The 17,883-nt window shown below is 41.0% G+C and overlaps 2 protein-coding genes across 3 annotated transcripts; one reads left to right on the plus strand and one right to left on the minus strand.

Annotated features, from left to right (window-relative positions):
* The first annotated feature begins 1,720 nt into the window (after positions 1 to 1,720).
* wdr93 (WD repeat domain 93) lies at positions 1,721 to 8,423 on the plus strand. 2 transcript variants are annotated; one of them, XM_047581106.1, is made up of 16 exons: positions 1,721 to 1,772; positions 2,184 to 2,254; positions 2,451 to 2,652; positions 3,195 to 3,259; positions 3,374 to 3,452; positions 3,553 to 3,638; positions 4,573 to 4,657; positions 4,932 to 5,088; positions 5,265 to 5,335; positions 5,617 to 5,703; positions 5,864 to 5,998; positions 7,016 to 7,223; positions 7,324 to 7,384; positions 7,475 to 7,631; positions 7,753 to 7,930; positions 8,061 to 8,423. In XM_047581106.1, the coding sequence occupies exons 2-16, from the start codon at positions 2,189 to 2,191 to the stop codon at positions 8,182 to 8,184; spliced, it is 1,761 nt and encodes a 586-aa protein (XP_047437062.1). In that variant the 5' UTR covers positions 1,721 to 1,772; positions 2,184 to 2,188; the 3' UTR covers positions 8,185 to 8,423. The 2 variants fall into 2 exon arrangements, with proteins under 2 accessions (XP_047437062.1, XP_047437063.1); XM_047581107.1 differs by having other exon boundaries at positions 5,867 to 5,998.
* Positions 8,424 to 13,008: 4,585 nt separating this feature from the next.
* Positions 13,009 to 16,921, minus strand: LOC125005473 (gonadotropin-releasing hormone II receptor-like). Its single transcript, XM_047580836.1, has 4 exons — positions 16,747 to 16,921; positions 15,350 to 15,955; positions 14,199 to 14,403; positions 13,009 to 13,786 (listed from the first exon to the last, which is right to left on the minus strand). The coding sequence occupies exons 2-4, from the start codon at positions 15,896 to 15,898 to the stop codon at positions 13,266 to 13,268; spliced, it is 1,275 nt and encodes a 424-aa protein (XP_047436792.1). The 5' UTR covers positions 15,899 to 15,955; positions 16,747 to 16,921; the 3' UTR covers positions 13,009 to 13,265.
* Between the last annotated feature and the right edge of the window lie 962 nt (positions 16,922 to 17,883).

Raw genomic sequence — 17,883 nt, forward strand, 5'->3', positions numbered from 1 at the left:
CGCTGGGGCGTTTTTATGTGTTTTCTTTGAATGCAGGTGAGATTATTCTGTTCTCGTTTAGAAAGTACCAGCACTACTACTACCAGCACACAGAAAAATACACTCATCAGCCACAAGATAAAAACAACTGACAGGAGAAGTAACATTTGGACCTGGCATTCGTGTGAATGTTACTTAGACACGTACCACCCACCTGGACCAAACCAGACACCCCCACCCCACTGCAATGACACTGCTTGATGGCAGCAGCCACCCCCCAGCAGGATGCAGCCTGACACAGACACACATAAACAGTTTAATAACCACTCAAAAAAAAAACACACAAAACATGTAAAAATTGGAGATCTGGCCTCCATATTCACTAGATGCCAAACTGATCAAGTATCTGTGAGATCCACTGGAACAAGTCTGATCCACAGAGGCCTCTTCCCCTCAACCTATAGGACCCACATGCCTCCACTTAAAACATCCTGATACCAGACACCACAGGACAACCTCATAAGGCCCGTGTCCATTCTCTGATGAGTCACAACTAAGACCTATACAAGATTAGGGAGCTGGTCATAATGTTATACCTGATTTGTGTAGTAATTAAAATCCACAGCAACTACTTTCATGTTGCCAGGTTGTTAAAAAATATATATATATTAGCGCTCTAAATGACCGGTCTGAGGCATTCTCCGGTATATGAGTATGTTTTAATTAACTTCTCTCTGATCTTAAATGGGTTAAATCCACTAACCATGATAACCCTTATTCCCTGATTCAGAGCGACGTCTGAACTATTTTGGATAATAACGCACTGTGAGGTAGCCTGCAGGGTTTTTCATTAAACTGACTGTACATATGTATCATCCTAGGCCACATCTTTCACTAACGAGTTTACTGATTTTCTTTCTTTCTTTCTTTCTTTCTTTCTTTCTTTCTTTCTTTCTTTCTTTCTTTCTTGGATGATGAGCTGATCACTTTTGTGCATACTGATCGCCTGTGACTAGCCACGAACAGCTGGCGATTATCAGATATCGGAAGTCGTTTATTCATGACAGCCTCCTGACAGTACATGATTATGACAAAGAAACAAAAATTAACAATGGGCTACTCTCAACGATATTCATTAACATCATTGACTGTATGTGGACGACCTCATGGAACCAGCGTAGCAACCATTGCCTGGCAACCATTGACTGTATGGCAACCGTAGTGGGGCAAAGTTCAAAAGAATAAAAACATCCAAATGATCTTTACGCTGAGGGGTTTTTATGTGTTTTGTGTTTGATCTGTCCATCTCCAATACCCATGAACATACAAACTGCCAGACCTGCAAGTACTGCAGCAGGAAAGGAAACTTCCTCAGGTCAAGTGTGGTCTGCAAGGTCCACCTCTGCATGAACGCTGAGCTTAACTGCTTTATTAGCCAAGAAGTGGCCTAATGTTGTCAGATGTGATAATGCATGTTTTTCTTGTATTTCTTACACTTCCTGGATGTTGTTTCTACCACACAAGGGTAAGTAATCATATATGTAACTTTCATTGACCTTGATTTTCTACATGAAAATAAAATTTGGCAAAATTTTACAAACGTCAAAAACACTTAAAGGCTATGAATTCATTCAGATTTATAGATAGAGACTTGCCATAGATACTGCCTCTGTTTACTTGGGGTCGCCACTATTGGTCACGTGACCTTGTCGCAGGGCACGTGGAAACACTGTTGTCATGACGACCGTGAATCATTTAATGGCGGCGCCTTCCACGGTTCACTGAAAACTAAGGTAAACTAAATGTAAGACCATTAACGATAGTTATACATATTCCAAAGGGAAGTTTCTTATTAACACCCTGCGTAAAAAAAAAAAAAAAAAAAAATGCAGCTGTGCGTTATCTTAAACGTGTGTTTCACAGTTTCGCGAATAGGAACTACTCTAAAAAAACAGTTTACAATCTGCCAAGTTACGTACAAGACTAGCGTTAGCGTTAGCTAACTAATACTAAATTGTATATACTTATGTGTTACCATACCTTAGACTGTATAAATATATACTGTCTATGTTTTACACCCTGTGTAGTAACTGCACATTTAGATGCCACTTGACAGGACACACTTTTAACAACATCAAAACACAGAGGGCTCCTGTAGATTAACTCTCTGTTGTGATGCTGTTCACATTCAATCTACTGTACAGACGAAATGGAAGGAGCTCAGAAATCATCCAGAGAGGAACCATCTACACTGGAAATGACCAGTGTGGCACAGGTATAGAGACATATGTGAATTAATCTATGTATTATTTTATGTAAAATCAAGAGTATTTGTGCTATCAGACGTATCTGAAGGGTTTAAATGGCACGCCAAGATGATTCTTTTCATTCTAGTAATAAAAAATAAATAGTGTATTGCATATATATTGCATCCTAAGTGAATGTGAGTGCTACTTTTTCTTCGTCTTCAGCTTCCAGAGAACACTAACTGCCTGTCCTGCTCCGAGGACGGCAGGTACCTCAGTCTGGGCCACTCCCTGGGCTTGTCTGTGTGGTGTGCATCAACTTTCATCCGTGTTGCGGAGTGGCTGCAGGACACGATGGAGATAACATCTATTCAGATGACCGGGATGAGTGAAACAACTTATCTGCTCGGCACTGTTGATGATATGGGTGGGTGGTACACCTCTGATCAGCCGCCATGCTTTTCCTCTGTTTCTGTTGTCTTTATTATCTCTCCTTTTTTATCAAACCGGGATATAAAATTGTATTTTCATGAAAAACACAGATTAGCATTTATTTGTGTGCCCAAGCTGTGCAAGCTTAATGTGGACGTTATCCAGTAACACTGTACTAAACTGAAACTCAAATATCACCTGTAGGTTAGATAGGTGAGTTTAGAGGTTGTCAAATCTAATGTGATTAGTTATGCATTTGTTTTACCAAAGTTACACACTTACTGGAGAATCAAAAGTCTGTATATATAGATATTTAAAATATACTTTTTGGTTTTCTATAAACTCCTTGTGAGCTCTCGAACTCTGTGCCGCAGCAATCAGTCAGTTCCATCTATTCAGACAAAAGATTGGGAGTTTCTTTGTTGGAAGAAAGAAAGGTTGAAACTGGTGCTCATATACGTTTTTTTAGAAAGTGTTTTTAATTTTATTAAAAATGTATGGACACATCCACCTTACTTCTGTCGTGTTCTGCTGCAGGTGTTGCCAGAGTCTTTGCACTTCACTCTGACGACATTCATCTCCTCAATGTTATCAATCCCATGGTGCGTATCATCACATTTTATCAGTCAAGACTGTTTTGCAAAAAGTTAGCTAGAAGTGAAGAGACATCATGTAATTCTGACTAACAAAGAATCATTTATATCATTTAACATCAGGAAGATGTCAATCAAAGGAGTGTTTGTTTGTCATTTGAGCTGTACAAAGGGGGACATTATGGAGCTGCATCATTCAGCTGTAAGAAAGGATTTCAGTTTAAAACATTTTGTTTACTTTGTGATTCCATTTAACTTTACATTCAAACAGTGAATCAAATTAATTTCACATCTCCCATCAGGCAACGGTGGAGTCTGGCTTGAGATCTATCTCTTCCCTTCAGCAGCATGGCTGAATGAGTTAGAGATGGCGCTGGCACAAAAACAGGTATTGAACTACGTCTGCGAAGATTCTCAGTCATCCAGTTCGGGGTATGTCTAAAAACAAAACGAAAATAAAGGAAACTGTCATCCCTAATGTGATTGGGGTATCAGAAAAACTCCGGAGCATTATTGTGCAGCAACAAGCTTGTTCACCCTAAAACACAATACACCCGGGCTAAACGGTAGCAATTTACCACATGCTGTGTAAACAAAACAACCCCTTCAGTAACAAACAGTCGAGTCCTGCACCTGAATGACAAGGGACACTCCTTTGGGGACAACGACACACATTTTAACCAGAGGAGATAGAAGACTTGAAAGAAAATTAAATGAAGTGCATAAATCTATGTATAAGTCAGAAAACTCCTCTCCAAACAAGAAACACCACTTGCATCCTACATCACACTCTTAACGTCTCTCTCTCTCACACATTCATGCATTTAATCTGATGGGTTGTTACAGTACGATTAATAGGTTCACCACACAGAACAATCTGAACTACTTCCTCTATTTGTCATTAACAGACCTTAGTCAAGTGATTTTTATGTGGACCTCACACACAGATGTCTCTAATAATAATAATAATAATAATAATAATAACAATAATAATAATAATACAGAGAAATCCCATCATTTAGCACCGGAGAAGCTACTTGGCTGAGTGGTGAAATGCCTTTAAGAAAACAAGTCAAACAAGTCCAATTACCTTAGTTTTAGCTTTGTCTTTAGGAGATGTTAAAATATAAACTCATTTCAACTTTACCTTGTGTTACTGCCCAAAGAAGAGCACTCCTTTTGAATGTTTTGGTAATCTAGGGTCACTGCCAGTCTGTTTGTGTTCTGTCCACTTTTTCCTTTTTTTCTTTTTAAATCAATTTTAATTTATTTAACTTCTGATAAAAAAAACTGTTGAGTGTTTTTATTTTTGTAATCCTTAGGACCCAAACTCCTCTGAAGACCTGGATGTGAGATGGTCTGGAGTTACAGTGATGACTAAAATAAAGCCACCCACTGTTGCAGCAGGTACAGCTTTCACTACAGCACAAATGTACTTTAACTGTGGTTCTGCTGAACAGGACAGAAATCAATGCGTGGGTTTGTGTGAGAGACGTGATGGTGCAGATGCAGCGGTATTCATGTCTGTGTGCGTCTGTTATTGTACAATCCATCATGTTTTTAAAAACCTGAACACACCATCTGTTCCATCTGTTTCTGTGGTCACTAACGTAAGACTAAAATCAAGCACTGATTTCGTTAAAGAAAGACGTCTATAGTTTATATGTCTTCTGTCTTGTAGTGAGTGCACTGGATGGGGCTGTTGAGGTGGGGCAGACGGCAGACTTTTCGACTCACTGTTTGGCTCTGGACGTAATCATGAGCCACAGTTCTCAACAAGACAACTCGTCCTCTGATACAGACGCAGGGAAAACTAAGGAAACAACAGAAAGTCCACGGTGTGGTAAAGTTTATATAAATACAATTAGCATATATTTGAAATACAAATATTGAAGTCTGTTCATAAAATACTTTTGAGTCTTTTAAGTAATTTATTCAATATTTATTTGTCATGAACTGTTTTTGTCTTCAGCCATCTCTCTGTCTCATATTGGTCACATGGAATCTTTTTCAGACGTTGCACTCAGCACTTCCTTCTGCCATGTGGTCAGTGTCCAGGTGACAGTAAAGCTGATTTTAAGTCAGGTTTGTAACTGTGTGATGGTGCGCCTGGGGTCTCCAGCGGCTGACATTTGGATGAATTAATTCCCTGCATGTCAGTACAAAGCAAGGAAAAAATTATAGCGTTTCAGAGACAATTCCTTTAAAACAATTGTCAGTTTCCACAGGGATGTTTCTATTTTAGTAGAAAACCTTTGGCGTATGACTGATTGACAGGCACAAGGGTATATGTTGTCATCAGTCAATGCCAGTATGCGAGCTGTGGTCCTGTTTGTCATTTTTAATCTCTGACCTTTTCTCACCAGGATTGCCTGTAGCTGTAGCTGTGTGGTGGAGTGGCAGCCGTAATCTTCTTCAGTATTTGCTGCAAAATGCCCCAAGGAACAAACCAGGTTGAGTGTTTTTTTTTGTTCGGTGATAAATCTGCTGAATTCTCTTGATCCCATCTCGAAAACGTGTTGATAGTGCTCGGCTGCCCTGTCCTTAATACCAGAGAACGGCAAATAATTATAATATAAGCTTTGCTTTTAACTGTTCCTCCTCTTTTCAAAGCAGACGTGAATCCCCGGCCAGATGTGTTGTGGCCGAATGCAAAGGAAATCGTCTGCTCGGCTGTTAGTAGATGCACCCGCTACGTAGCTCTTGGACTCGATGATGCTTTGCTGTGTGTGTGGGACAGACGGTCTGGTGAGTAAATCTTTCATGAAGAGGAAATACAGAAAGAGAGCACACATTTCTACTTTCACGCCTGCCATCAGCATCAGTATGACAGTAGCATGTTAACTGAAGGTACTGAAGGTAACTGTGTTCCTTGATCTTAATTTTCCTATTAAGTTGTTGATGAGCTGAATCTTGTCTACAATTGTAAACAATAATAATAATAATATACTTGAACAAACATAGAAAATCTGATTCTGTTTTACAAATCAATTCCAAATGTACTTCACGCTCAGCATGAATGCAGTTTAGCAAGTCTGTGTGTGATGGTTTGGCACAACAGCAGCGCTCTTATTATAATTTTCATTAGCAGTCCAATACTCTAGAGGCACATTTGATCCGGGCATGGATCGCCTGCTGCTTTGCATTAGTTTCTGGGCAAACACTATAAGTATGGTGTAGTACTGAGTCCAGCCGGGAGGTTACAGTCTTATTTCCATGTGAAGGTGTTACGCTACATTTAATCATGCCAGAAATAAAACATTAAATGGTTTTATTAAAAAAAACAAAAAACATAATTTTTAATTTGAAGCTAGGCTTTGTTACACCTTTAAACATTTGCAGCATCATTTTCATTCTTATATGAATGGAAAGGACGGCATACGTAATATAAATCACCACTTAATAGCTGGTGTGTAGAAAGATGCCACCATTGTTGTTGTTTTAAAACAGAAGCCCATCTTTTTCTTGGAAGTCTGCATCTCCATCTGTAGCTACACAACCCCCCAAACACACAACAATGCACACAACCGCACAGTTCTAAATTTCAGCTGACTTCCCGTTTAGTTGTGAGCTATATTTAGGCTTTCCCTGAGAGAAATTGAAAAGCGATAATGAGGCTGAGTCAGTTTGTGGAAAGATGCACTTGTAACATGTGTGTGTGAGTGACCAACACTCAGTAATGTCGCTTGTTAGAAGTCTAAAGATAAAAAACGTTGGACTGTTGAATTCTCTTTCCATGTCATTTCCTTGTTTTTTTTCCTTCAGGGGCTCCTCTGTGTGTTGTCTTAGTGTCGACGGCACACAGTGCGTTCTTCAGGGTGCAGTTTATGGATTGCTGGGCCGTGTCTGCTGATGCTTCCCAGGTTTTTGCTGAGGAAAAAATCCATCTTTTGGTGGAGTGTAAAGGCGGAGCGCTGCATACGGTCACCACAGGACGAGGGACACAGTCCTGCACCATGCAGCTCTCTGAAAGGTCACCACAGTTTGATATATTGCGGATTGAACGACATTTTGTTCGTCTGTGTCATATTACATAATGTTTGTATGTAATGTTGTTTCCTGTGATTACACAGGCCAGCAGACAGCAGGGACCTCCCGACTGTCTATACGGCAGTGCCGTTCCTGCAGCGTTTGGTAACTAAAGCGACCAATAATGAGCTGTTGTAACATTTCATATTTAATGCGGGCCTTATTTTGCTGTTTTATTTTTCTTGCCTCAAATAGTCACTTGTGGTGCAAAGAAATGGAAAAATGTCCCTCCAAGATGTCATCAATAAAACCACTGTGTGCTTCCTGACTCCGGCCACAGAAAGTCTGATCACGACACCCTGCAATCCCATTTATGCGCTCAACAACAAACAGCAAACTTTGTTCATACGAGGTAGACTCAACGCTGTCGAACTGTTGTATCTGTGTCAGGAGAGAAGCACTGTTAATGTGAGTCACAGGTAATGTTCTTAAATAACAAAAGCCATAAATAAGGATTTTAATTTGTCTCCCAGGTGACCAGGACGCGCGCTCCAGTGCCTTTTCTGAAGAGACCAGCCAGAGTCAGCTTCTCACCTTCTGTTTTGGAGAGTCTGACGTCCTTAAACAGTATATACTTTCACATCCAGACAAACAAACAAAAATGTGCTATGTCACTCTAGAGGAAACCTGCAATCTCTACCTTCAGCAAAGGTTTGCCCTTCATATTTACTCCTAATGTCTGTCAGATGACGTGTCGACTCTCTCCTCCAGGATGAAACACTGACGATTGATATTTGAAGGTTAAAGCGGTGTCTTGTGTGTCTTGTGTTTTCATGTGAAGAATGCTTTCTGCGGAAGAAAGGAACAAAGTTATACTGCAGACATGGGAGCAGCTTCAAGAAACTGCAGCGATGGTACAAGAAAGACAGCGGAGCTGTAGCCAGGTGAGGAGCTGCCACAGGTGACTTGTCAGACGGAGGTACTGAGAACACACGGTTTAATGGTTCACGTGTAGCGTTTGCCCTGCGAAATGTTGCGGTCATTACAGTAAAGTGTGTAAGGCTTTCCCTTACTTTAACAAATGTAAAGATATATTGAAAACGATGTACAGAAAGAGGTCTAAATCAAAAAGATATTCTGTTGAACATAACATTCAATTGTTTGCTCTCCGTGGTGACTGTGGTTCCCCAACAGACTGGATGACTTTTCATATGATTATCATATTAAAACTGTGCAATCTTATAATAATCTAATCGAAACCTAATTTCATTAATTGGTAAATGTATATTTTTTTGGGGGGGGGGGTATAAATGATGAAGACAGGACCCATGGCAGCTAATTAGTTCAATAACAGGAATATAAGCCAGTGAAGCTCATTAAGGGTTTTGCTCTAGGCTGTAAAATCTGTGTGTTAACTGAACCAAATGTTTGCTGTCTTTAGGAAGTCATTCAGGGAGACAGTTGCTGAGGTATTTCTTTTTGACCTGCTTAGAGTAACAGCTCAGTCTTTGAACACATCTCACTGTATATTAACAGACTAATCTCAAGTTTATTTTCTTGTTTGTTTGTTTTTTCATTCAAATTAGGTCATATCAAACAGAATTTTGTGTCCACAAAAAGACTAAATGTTCTTCTATCCGTGGTGCTGGAAGGACTTTTAAATGCAGACTGGTTATGACTGGACTGAAGTCAGTGGTGCCATGAGGGCATTTTGTTGCCTTCAAGGTTTCATGCGTGATGTTTTCAGTAGAAAAAAAGGGCACAAAAAAGTTATGAGGCAGTAGGTAAAGGTTCTTTTTACAAGTCTGGTGTCGTATCTCTTGCAAAATGACACATTCATATCCAAACAGAGCTGCAGAACAATGTCTGAATTTAATCATAAGATGTCAGATGAGAGCTGAGTTTAGATTGATGGCAATAGTGGAATTCTTCGCCCATAATGTGAACGTCTTCTCCTGGATTCATGACCGCTTTTCTTCTTGACAAATAAGCGTTTATCTGCATTGAGGTGTAATCATTGTTCATCTTTATGTGTCACGTCAGGTCATACTTAGGTGTCTCTCTCTCTTTTGAAAAGGGAACAGATACTTACACTGATTTTAATATCAGCTCGAGAGCCTCATTTGAATTTCTAAGCCTTACTGAGATGATGCCAAAGGGTTTCACATCATGAGCAGTGCACTGTAATACCAGCACGGGTGATCTTCACATGTGTTAGTGCCAGCATCAGTTCTGCTCTGGAAAAAATAATCAGTCAGTGAAAAAAGCAGTTGCGTCTTACACAAAACTTTCCGTCTACAGTGAGACTTTACTTGTCTGTACCGCAAGTATGAAGCTACAGCAGCCAGTTTGCCTTAATAATAAAAAAAAACAGCGTGAAATTCAACAATCCAGAAACTCACAATGTTACGAGGTTTTTTTTTTGAACATTTTTTTTTTTGCAGCTTAAAAAAAATGTTAATTTCCTTTTAATTTTTGAATAAGTCACAGTTCTCCTGCATTGCTAAACTAACCGGCTTCAAGCTGTACCTTCCTACTTACAGCTAAGGCCCAGTTCAGACCACATCCCCAAATGTCTCATCATTTGAGGTGCAATAGACTATTATAACAGATGCTTTGTCTTTAATGGATCACTAACACTGTTTCAGAACCAAGAACAGCGCTGTTTTGTGTGTGTGCGTCTTGACGTGGGTAGAAATGTTGATTGATCTCTGTCCTGACATTAGTCCTGACGGTTTTCCTCTAACCCTTGGTTAGTGTGTGGAAAATGTAAATTTTTTCCATAACCACAGCCTTCATAGATTACCTCACTGACAGAAATCTGTTGTGATAATCATTTTAATATTTTAAGGGAAAATGACATGCGGTGTGAAGCAGTGCAGTCTGTGCTACTGGTAAAGCAAAATGAAAATGAGAATGAGAAATGAGAAAATAAATGCCCAAATTATCGTTAATGAAACTAAGACTTGTTCGCTGCCCGTAGAAATGAGAAATAGTTTGCCTAGAGTTACATTTTCAGATAATTTTGTGGTCCTATTACCACACTGATAGAAGAGGTGGACTGTGGAGACCGAGGCAGCGCTCAGGGACTGCTTCAGCACCACTGTGTGGATGTCTGTATATAAATGCTTGTACATCTCATGTAGTGGACTGTGTATTTTTTGTAATTCTTCACTACCACATTCTTATTCTTATTATATTTTCCACGATTATTTTTTTTTAATGTATTTTTTGTTATTCTTATTTCTTATGTCTGGTTTATGTATCTTCTTTCTTATCTTGTGACTCTTGGAAAAAACCCTTTTCCCTGTGGGGATCAATAAAGTGATCTTGAATCTTGAAGAAGTCTGTGACCCACATGGGGAGGACATCAATGCCACGACAGACTGCATAACTGCTTTGAGAACACTGCCCCCCCTCCCGGTGGTACGGTGCTTCTCAAATAACAAGCCCTGGATTGACCCTGATATTAAAGCTCTGTTGAAGGAGGAGAAGAGAGCTTTCAGATCCGGGAATAAGGAGGAGCTGAGGACAATGCAGAAAGAGCTGAGAAGGAAGATCAGAGAGGGAAGAGCCAGCTACCGGAGGAAGATGGAGGAGCAGCTGCAGCGACAGAACATCAGGGGGGTGTGCAGAAGCCTGGAAACCATTTCTGGGTATAGAACACCTACGCACAGGTTGATTAGGATCGGCAGTAGGTCAACAATCTAAAACTACATTTCAATAGGTTTGATCAAGCACCCACTCCTCCCCCCATGCAGCCGAACTGGAGAGGATGGGTGTGGATCACCAGCTGTCTGAATGGATCCTGGACTACCTCACAAACTGACCTCAGTTTGGCCAGGAACTGTCTCTGACCTGCTCCCCAGCAACATGGGTGGCCCCCAGGGGACTGTCCTGGTCCCCTTTCTTTTCATCCTCTACACAGCAGAATTCAGACACAACACGAGGGCTGTTTACTGCAGACGTTCTCTGATGACTACGGTACAGAGGAGTACAGAGGTCTGACGCAGAACTTTGTGGACTGGTGTCAGCGAAACCATCTAGTCTAGTCCTCTAGTCCATCAAGTCTGCACTTTGGATTATTGAGCCAATCTGCAACTTTAGGCAAAAATGTAGGAAGACAGAGCACTTATGGAAGGCCACCAAGCTCGAGGTCAATCAGCTGCATCTAAAAGAACTTTTAATCAGTTTGAATGGAATGATTAAAGATACTAGGGCTGCTTACTTTGCCAATCTTATTTCAGCTAACAAAAGAAATTCAAAAGTCTTATTTGAGTCTATAAACACCATTGTCTCCTACTGCTTTACAAATCCCTGTCTTCTCCGAATTCTGATTGTAATCACTTTCTGAATTACTTTGGTGATAAAGTCAGTGTTATCAGAGCAAATATCCCACTGTCCTCAGAGCACCATGCCGTTAGTGTTCCCTGCTCGACATACTGGAACTCCTTCACTCCCGCTATGGTCTTGCTAATTTAAACATCATCAATCATTCTCTTTTAACTGGGTCTGTGCCGAGCCATTTCTAAAACACTACAGTTCAGCCTCTCCTGAAGAGAACTAATTTAGATCCCACCATTCCCATTGATTACAGGCATATCTCCAAGCTCCCCTTTATGTCCAAACTCATAGCCTGTATGACTCCTTTCAATCTGTTTTTCGGAAAATTCTTTCAACAGAAACGGCTCTGCTTTAAGTCACGATTAATTTCATGATGGCTGCTGATGCTGGGAAATGCTCTTTGTTGGTGTTACCAGTTCTTAGTTCTGCTTTTGACGTGATCGATCACCGCACTCTTTTAAACAGGCTAAACCAGTTGGTGGGTATTTAGACCGGTTTTCTTCTTACCTCACTGACAGGAGCTTCTCAGGTGCTGTGGGTCAGTTCACGTACGAAACAACCCCTTTATCACGTGGTGTCCCTCAGGGTTCTGTTCTGAGTCCTGTGTTATTTTCATTAGTCATTTTCTTAGTCAGATTATTAGACGGTACAGTGGCATCTCATACCATTTTTATGATGATGTACAGCTGTTCTTCTCTTTTAAACCCAATGAGACTGACCAACTTTCTATTATAAATGAATGTCTGGATGCCATTAATATCTGGATGTCTGACAACTTCCTACAGTTGAACACAAAAAAGACTGAAGTGCACTATCTATGAGATCCACAGATTCCTGTGATGTGTTTGCAAAACCGCTGAAAACATTTTTATTCGTACAGCCTTATGGCTGAATTTGTACATGATTTTTTACTGATTGTTCAGTAGACATGGGTTTCTATAGATTTATCCATACTGTATTGTTGATGTATATTAGAGGATAAGCGGTTTAATGATTGCTTAAAAATTATTACCTTGTATCTGCATTTGAGTATCCTCTTATAATCTGGATGAGAGCCAGCTACTGCACCTTAACCAGCGTATCTCATTTATTGCTTGCTTTGAGAAAGACAAAACATAAAAAAGGGTTCTGGAAAAAGCTAAAGATGAATTATTTCAGTTTGTCACAATTTCAGGGCAGAAATGGCCTTTCCATTTGGCTGCCGTGACTCATCACTGATTATAGACAGTCATGCCCTCGGGGATCCGACGGATATACATCGGCACACAGACGGCAGTGTGTTCTCTCCAACATGAATTTTCGTGTTTACAAATGGCTTGTTTGTCCATCCTTACTCTAATTTTAAATTTTACAATTCTAACAAAAAAATATTAACCAGGTGTCACTCTGTCAGTCCCAGTGAATACATTTAATTTTAAATGACCAAACATTACAATATATAAAGCACAAACATTTCTATGTAACAGAAGCTCATGTAACGGTAATGTAATGTGATCAGTGTATTTATTTTTCAAAGCTTTTCAATTTACATGAAGTAGAATGTGAATTTTGTGTCTATTTTGGTCTTTTTACACAAGCATTTTAATAAGTCAAGATGACATTAAGCATTCTGCCAGACATGAACACACATTAGATAGTCACACACTGAATAAATCAGAATAAATAACAGTTATACAACCATAGCAAAAACCTTGAGCTCTTCTCATAAGATACTTTCAGGACTGGACTGGCTGGAATCTGGTTCTGCATCATCTGCTTTTAGAAAGCCAGTCTTTGGCAACGTCGACTCTGGTTTGTTGTAGTTGTCACTGCACAGCGTGAGCCTCTCCTGGGTGGCAGGACTCACATCTCTTCTCAGTGACAAAGAATTGGCAGCACAGGTAAAAGATCCAGTTATAACTGTGCTATTATCCGGATCTGTGACTCTGGCGTTGCAGTAATACCTCCGGAGTCCATTTCGGAAGCGTATGGTGAACAGGCCATAGATGACTGGATCAAGGCATGCGTTGACCAGACCGAAGATGAACAGGATGTGAGTCAGTGAGTGGGAGACCTTCCCCTCCAGGTCATCGGGAAAGAACCAGTACCACAGGCCCAGCAGGTAATACGGAGTCCAGCAGATAATGAAAGACAAGACGATCACAATGCTCATTTTTAGAGTCCTCATCCGAGCTCTGGGGATGTTATTCTTTGAACACCGCAGATGCACTTCGTTGGAGGGCACTGAGGGCAAATAATGAATACAACATTTAATATATGTGTGTCCTTGTATTCAAATATAGTGAACATACCTCAAGGTTCATTGTGAAAGACAAACATTTTTGAGCTTCCTACTCACTCCTGCATTAGGATGCTAATATATTAGCATAAGTTATTACAGTAACATGCTAATGACTTACTGCTCTATTATTTACCACTGTCTGAGCTTAGGTGGTTGGGCTCACATTTTACTGGTATTTATGTGGGTACTTCAAAACCAGATCACATCATGTCTGTAGAAAGGTTCAAACAGACATTTGAGCAGCCTTTAAGGATGCCTGTGTTAAACCTACCTACTTTTATGCTACGTAACATGATGCGTGTTTATCACTGAAGTAAAATGGTCCACTGAGCTTCAGCCTCTGTCTTAACTTACGGTTGTCCTTTCTCAGTCGTTTGGAGATCTCACAGAAGATCCTGGTGTAACAGGTGATCATGATGACCAGCGGCAGCAGGAACAGGCAGGAAAACGTGAACATGTTGTAGGCTGTTTCGTGCCAGTGAGTGCTGAAACTTCCCCGTGTTGTGCACTGTGTGAAGTCCTCGGGGTGGATGATGGTCACGTTGTGAAAAAGGAACATCTGAGCAGGGAAATGAACAGACTCATATCAGATAATATCCACGACTACAACCCTGAACATGATGATAGTATCATTCAATTGAGTCTTTTGAGGCTCCAGTCGACTAAACGGGAAACACAGGAAATACCCTGAAGGGACAGTTTCCCCAGCAAAACCACTAATAAATCCAAATAAATGGTTGTCATAGTAAACAGAAATCATTTGTTTGGCAAATGAGTGCGTGAGTGAGTACACAAAAAGTGATGTATAATGGGTGACTTAACTCAGGCAGATAAGCTTATTCACTTTGTTAGATGGCCCTTTACTTAATTATTTTTGTTGTCCGTAAAAGATCACATGAAATAGATGGTACATTGCATCTAAAATCATAATTACTGCAGGTTTCTCAGAGTGACCTTTATGGCTCCTGGCCTAGAAACCTTTCCATCCTCTCATTAGATTGCACGTGTGCATGTAATTATAAGTTAGACAAACCTGGTGGATGATGATAAAGGTCAGTGGTTTGCTAAATCTGTGTGGGAAACGTGAAAGGTGTAAAAGTGGAGTTGACTCAATAAAAATACCTCGAGATAAGGGATAGATTCTAATCAATGACCAAATCAAAGAAATGCTGTCTGTCTACAAAACCCAATGAAAGTCAACGACAAACATGCTTCCTACTTAGTAACCCCTAGACCATAGACACATAGGTCAGCCAGAGCCAGGATAACATCCTAGCTGGTTGTGGTCTCTGTAGGATTTGTTCACATTTCATTGTGTAAACCTTAATTACTCTTTATCTGCTCTTCACCTGAATAATGTCCTGAGATGACTAAGTTTTACTGATTAAAACTCACATAGGAAAGAATATAAATTATAATTTATTTTAGACTGGGGAAAACTGTTTTACTTTGGAAAGTATTATTTTGTGTGTAAAGACAATAAAAAACAGGATATAATCTCTCACCTGAGGGACTGACAGCGCGACGCTCATACCCCACGCCACACTCAGCATCACTCTGTTCCTCTTACTGGCTTTATTGATGGCCAGAGGGTTAAGGATGGCAGACTGCCTGTCCAAGCTGATCACCACAGTGACAAAAGCGCACGAGTACATCGCCTGCAGCTTAAGAAACATCAGTAGCCTGCAGGCAAAGTCCCCAGCCAGCCACTGGACGGTGATGTTCCACACAGCATCCACGGGCATCACGATGAAGGTTACCAGCAGATCAGCCAGCGTCAGGTTGACAATCAGCACCCTGACGTGGGATTTGCGCTTCCCGTCGGCGTGCGCCGCCCACAGCACAGCCAGGTTGCAAAAGGCCGATATGCCGCAGAGGATGAACGTGGTGATCACTCTGACTTTGGCCGCTGTGGTGAACGTCGGCAGCTGAGGGCCATCGCCGCCTGCTGTCCAGTTGGAAGAAGTGGAGGAGAAGTTGCAACTGGGATTCACTGGGCAGTCCGCAGCGAGGTGATACATGATCGCAGCGAGGTCACACAGGGAGGTGTTCATTTTCTGAAGCTCGCAGAGGAAGAAACATTCTGCTCATCAACAACACCAAGGTCAGCTCTGAGGAGAAGAGGAAAATAAAAAAGTGTGAATCAAGAAAGGGACAAAACGGATGACTCAGGGGCCACGCACTCGCCGCCAATCATCTGGACACATCTGTGCAAGAACAGAAATGACAACAACACATAAATGAGCATCACAGTGATACATCAAGAGGAAGTAACATGCATGTGTGGAAGCCCCATTTTCACTGAGCTGGAAACATGGAGCTAACAAACTGAAGAACATGGGAGTCCACTTAGCAAAAATTACATCAATTCTGTATATATACATACATGTACATATGAGGCAAATGAGCTGCATGTTCTGCAAACGTGGGATAAAACACGAAAAATTATCACAGGCACAGAGACGTGATACACATGATACAGACCATGTCAACATCGACCGTCTATAGCAGATAAAGACGTGAGAACACGCATAACTATGTAGCTGTGCATGCATCTTAACACTCCTAATTCCTTTGTTCTGGCTATGTCTAAATGTTGTGTTACTTTATCGGGAGCATGTATTTCCAGCAGTTAATAGCGAGGAAACGGAGCCAGACTGAAACATTGAAATGTAAAGACTATGAATAAATTATCTCCTCCTACTCTCTCTTATTCCTTATTTAAAATGATAATGTATATGTATTTAAATAATTACACTCGTTCAAACGCGTCATAATAAGTGCAACAAAACGTACAAGATCACTTCTTCACGTGTGCCTGTCAGTGCGCACACTTTTTATGCATTTATTTATGGTTAAAAATTAATGATGAAATTGACAGAGTGAATTAAAAAAAACTTACTCGCGTCGGAGGGACGATGTGGGACACCGAGTTATTTCAAAATCACAGCAGACTGCGGAGACGCAGAGTGAGCTCCGTCGGCGTTGAAGTCCGTCTGCTTTTGCATCAGCATGCGAGCTGTAAGTTGAGAAAGGCTGCAGGTTCAGCTCCTCTGCTCCAGCCGCTCCACCTTTATCCATCCACCAATCAGAGCAGAGCAGGGCTACTACACACAGCGACAAAGCATGAGCTGTGATCCCAAGACAAAGGTGGATCAGTGAATAAATGTTGCTCTGTTAACTGACACATGGTTAATGGGCAGCTAACACATTGGTCTGATTAATGGGAAGATTATAAAGGACGTGGTCGTTGTTAAAGTCAAATCTTTGGTCAGTTTTACATTTCATGTTTGACCTGAACGACGTCTACTGAAAGGTGCAGTTTCGACCCTAAGTTCTGGGGAGCAAAGACAAACATGTGCCATCCCCTCTGTCCAAACTAGTATAATCTGTCATAGTGTAGTAGATAGAAGACGGTCACTGATGGGAGGGGTGCTGGAGTATTGATGTAACTTACTGTTGGGATAGATTTAAGGGTATTTATGGTTGTCATTGCAGAATAATCCAAAAGAGAACCACCCGGGGGCTACTTTCTCATTTATTTTTCTGCACACTGCAATTGCTCCAACTTCTCAGCAAAGTAACCGAGAAGCAGTAACCTTTAACCGTGCCCTGCCGGTTGCACCCTCATGGACTGTGCAGCATGAATGAGAAAAGCGCTATAATGTGGTCTAATAAACTATTTGATAAATGCACCGAAGCAAGCTTATTGACACACCGCAGTGCCAGCGGTTGGCTGTTGGCCAGCGTCGGGCTCTGTCGCCCTCTGTTTTTCAGGTGTGTGCCGCACCGTTGGCACTACTCGGAGCCCTGATGGTGACTTCTCAGCCAATTCATTATTAGAGTCAGGTTGAGGAAGATTACTCTGACTGGCTCACAGAAGCACACATCATTTTTTATCTTTACCTAATCTGAATGTGCAAATACACAAACATTTTCACAGCAACATGATCGTCGGGAATGAATAAATTATAGCCCAACTGGTCAACACCATCAGGAGAGGCCAGCTCTGTGCAACCGTTTGTAGCTCTTCCCAGCT

Source organism: Mugil cephalus, chromosome 3, assembly GCF_022458985.1.
Source record: "Mugil cephalus isolate CIBA_MC_2020 chromosome 3, CIBA_Mcephalus_1.1, whole genome shotgun sequence".
In the NCBI taxonomy this organism is placed as follows: domain Eukaryota; kingdom Metazoa; phylum Chordata; class Actinopteri; order Mugiliformes; family Mugilidae; genus Mugil; species Mugil cephalus.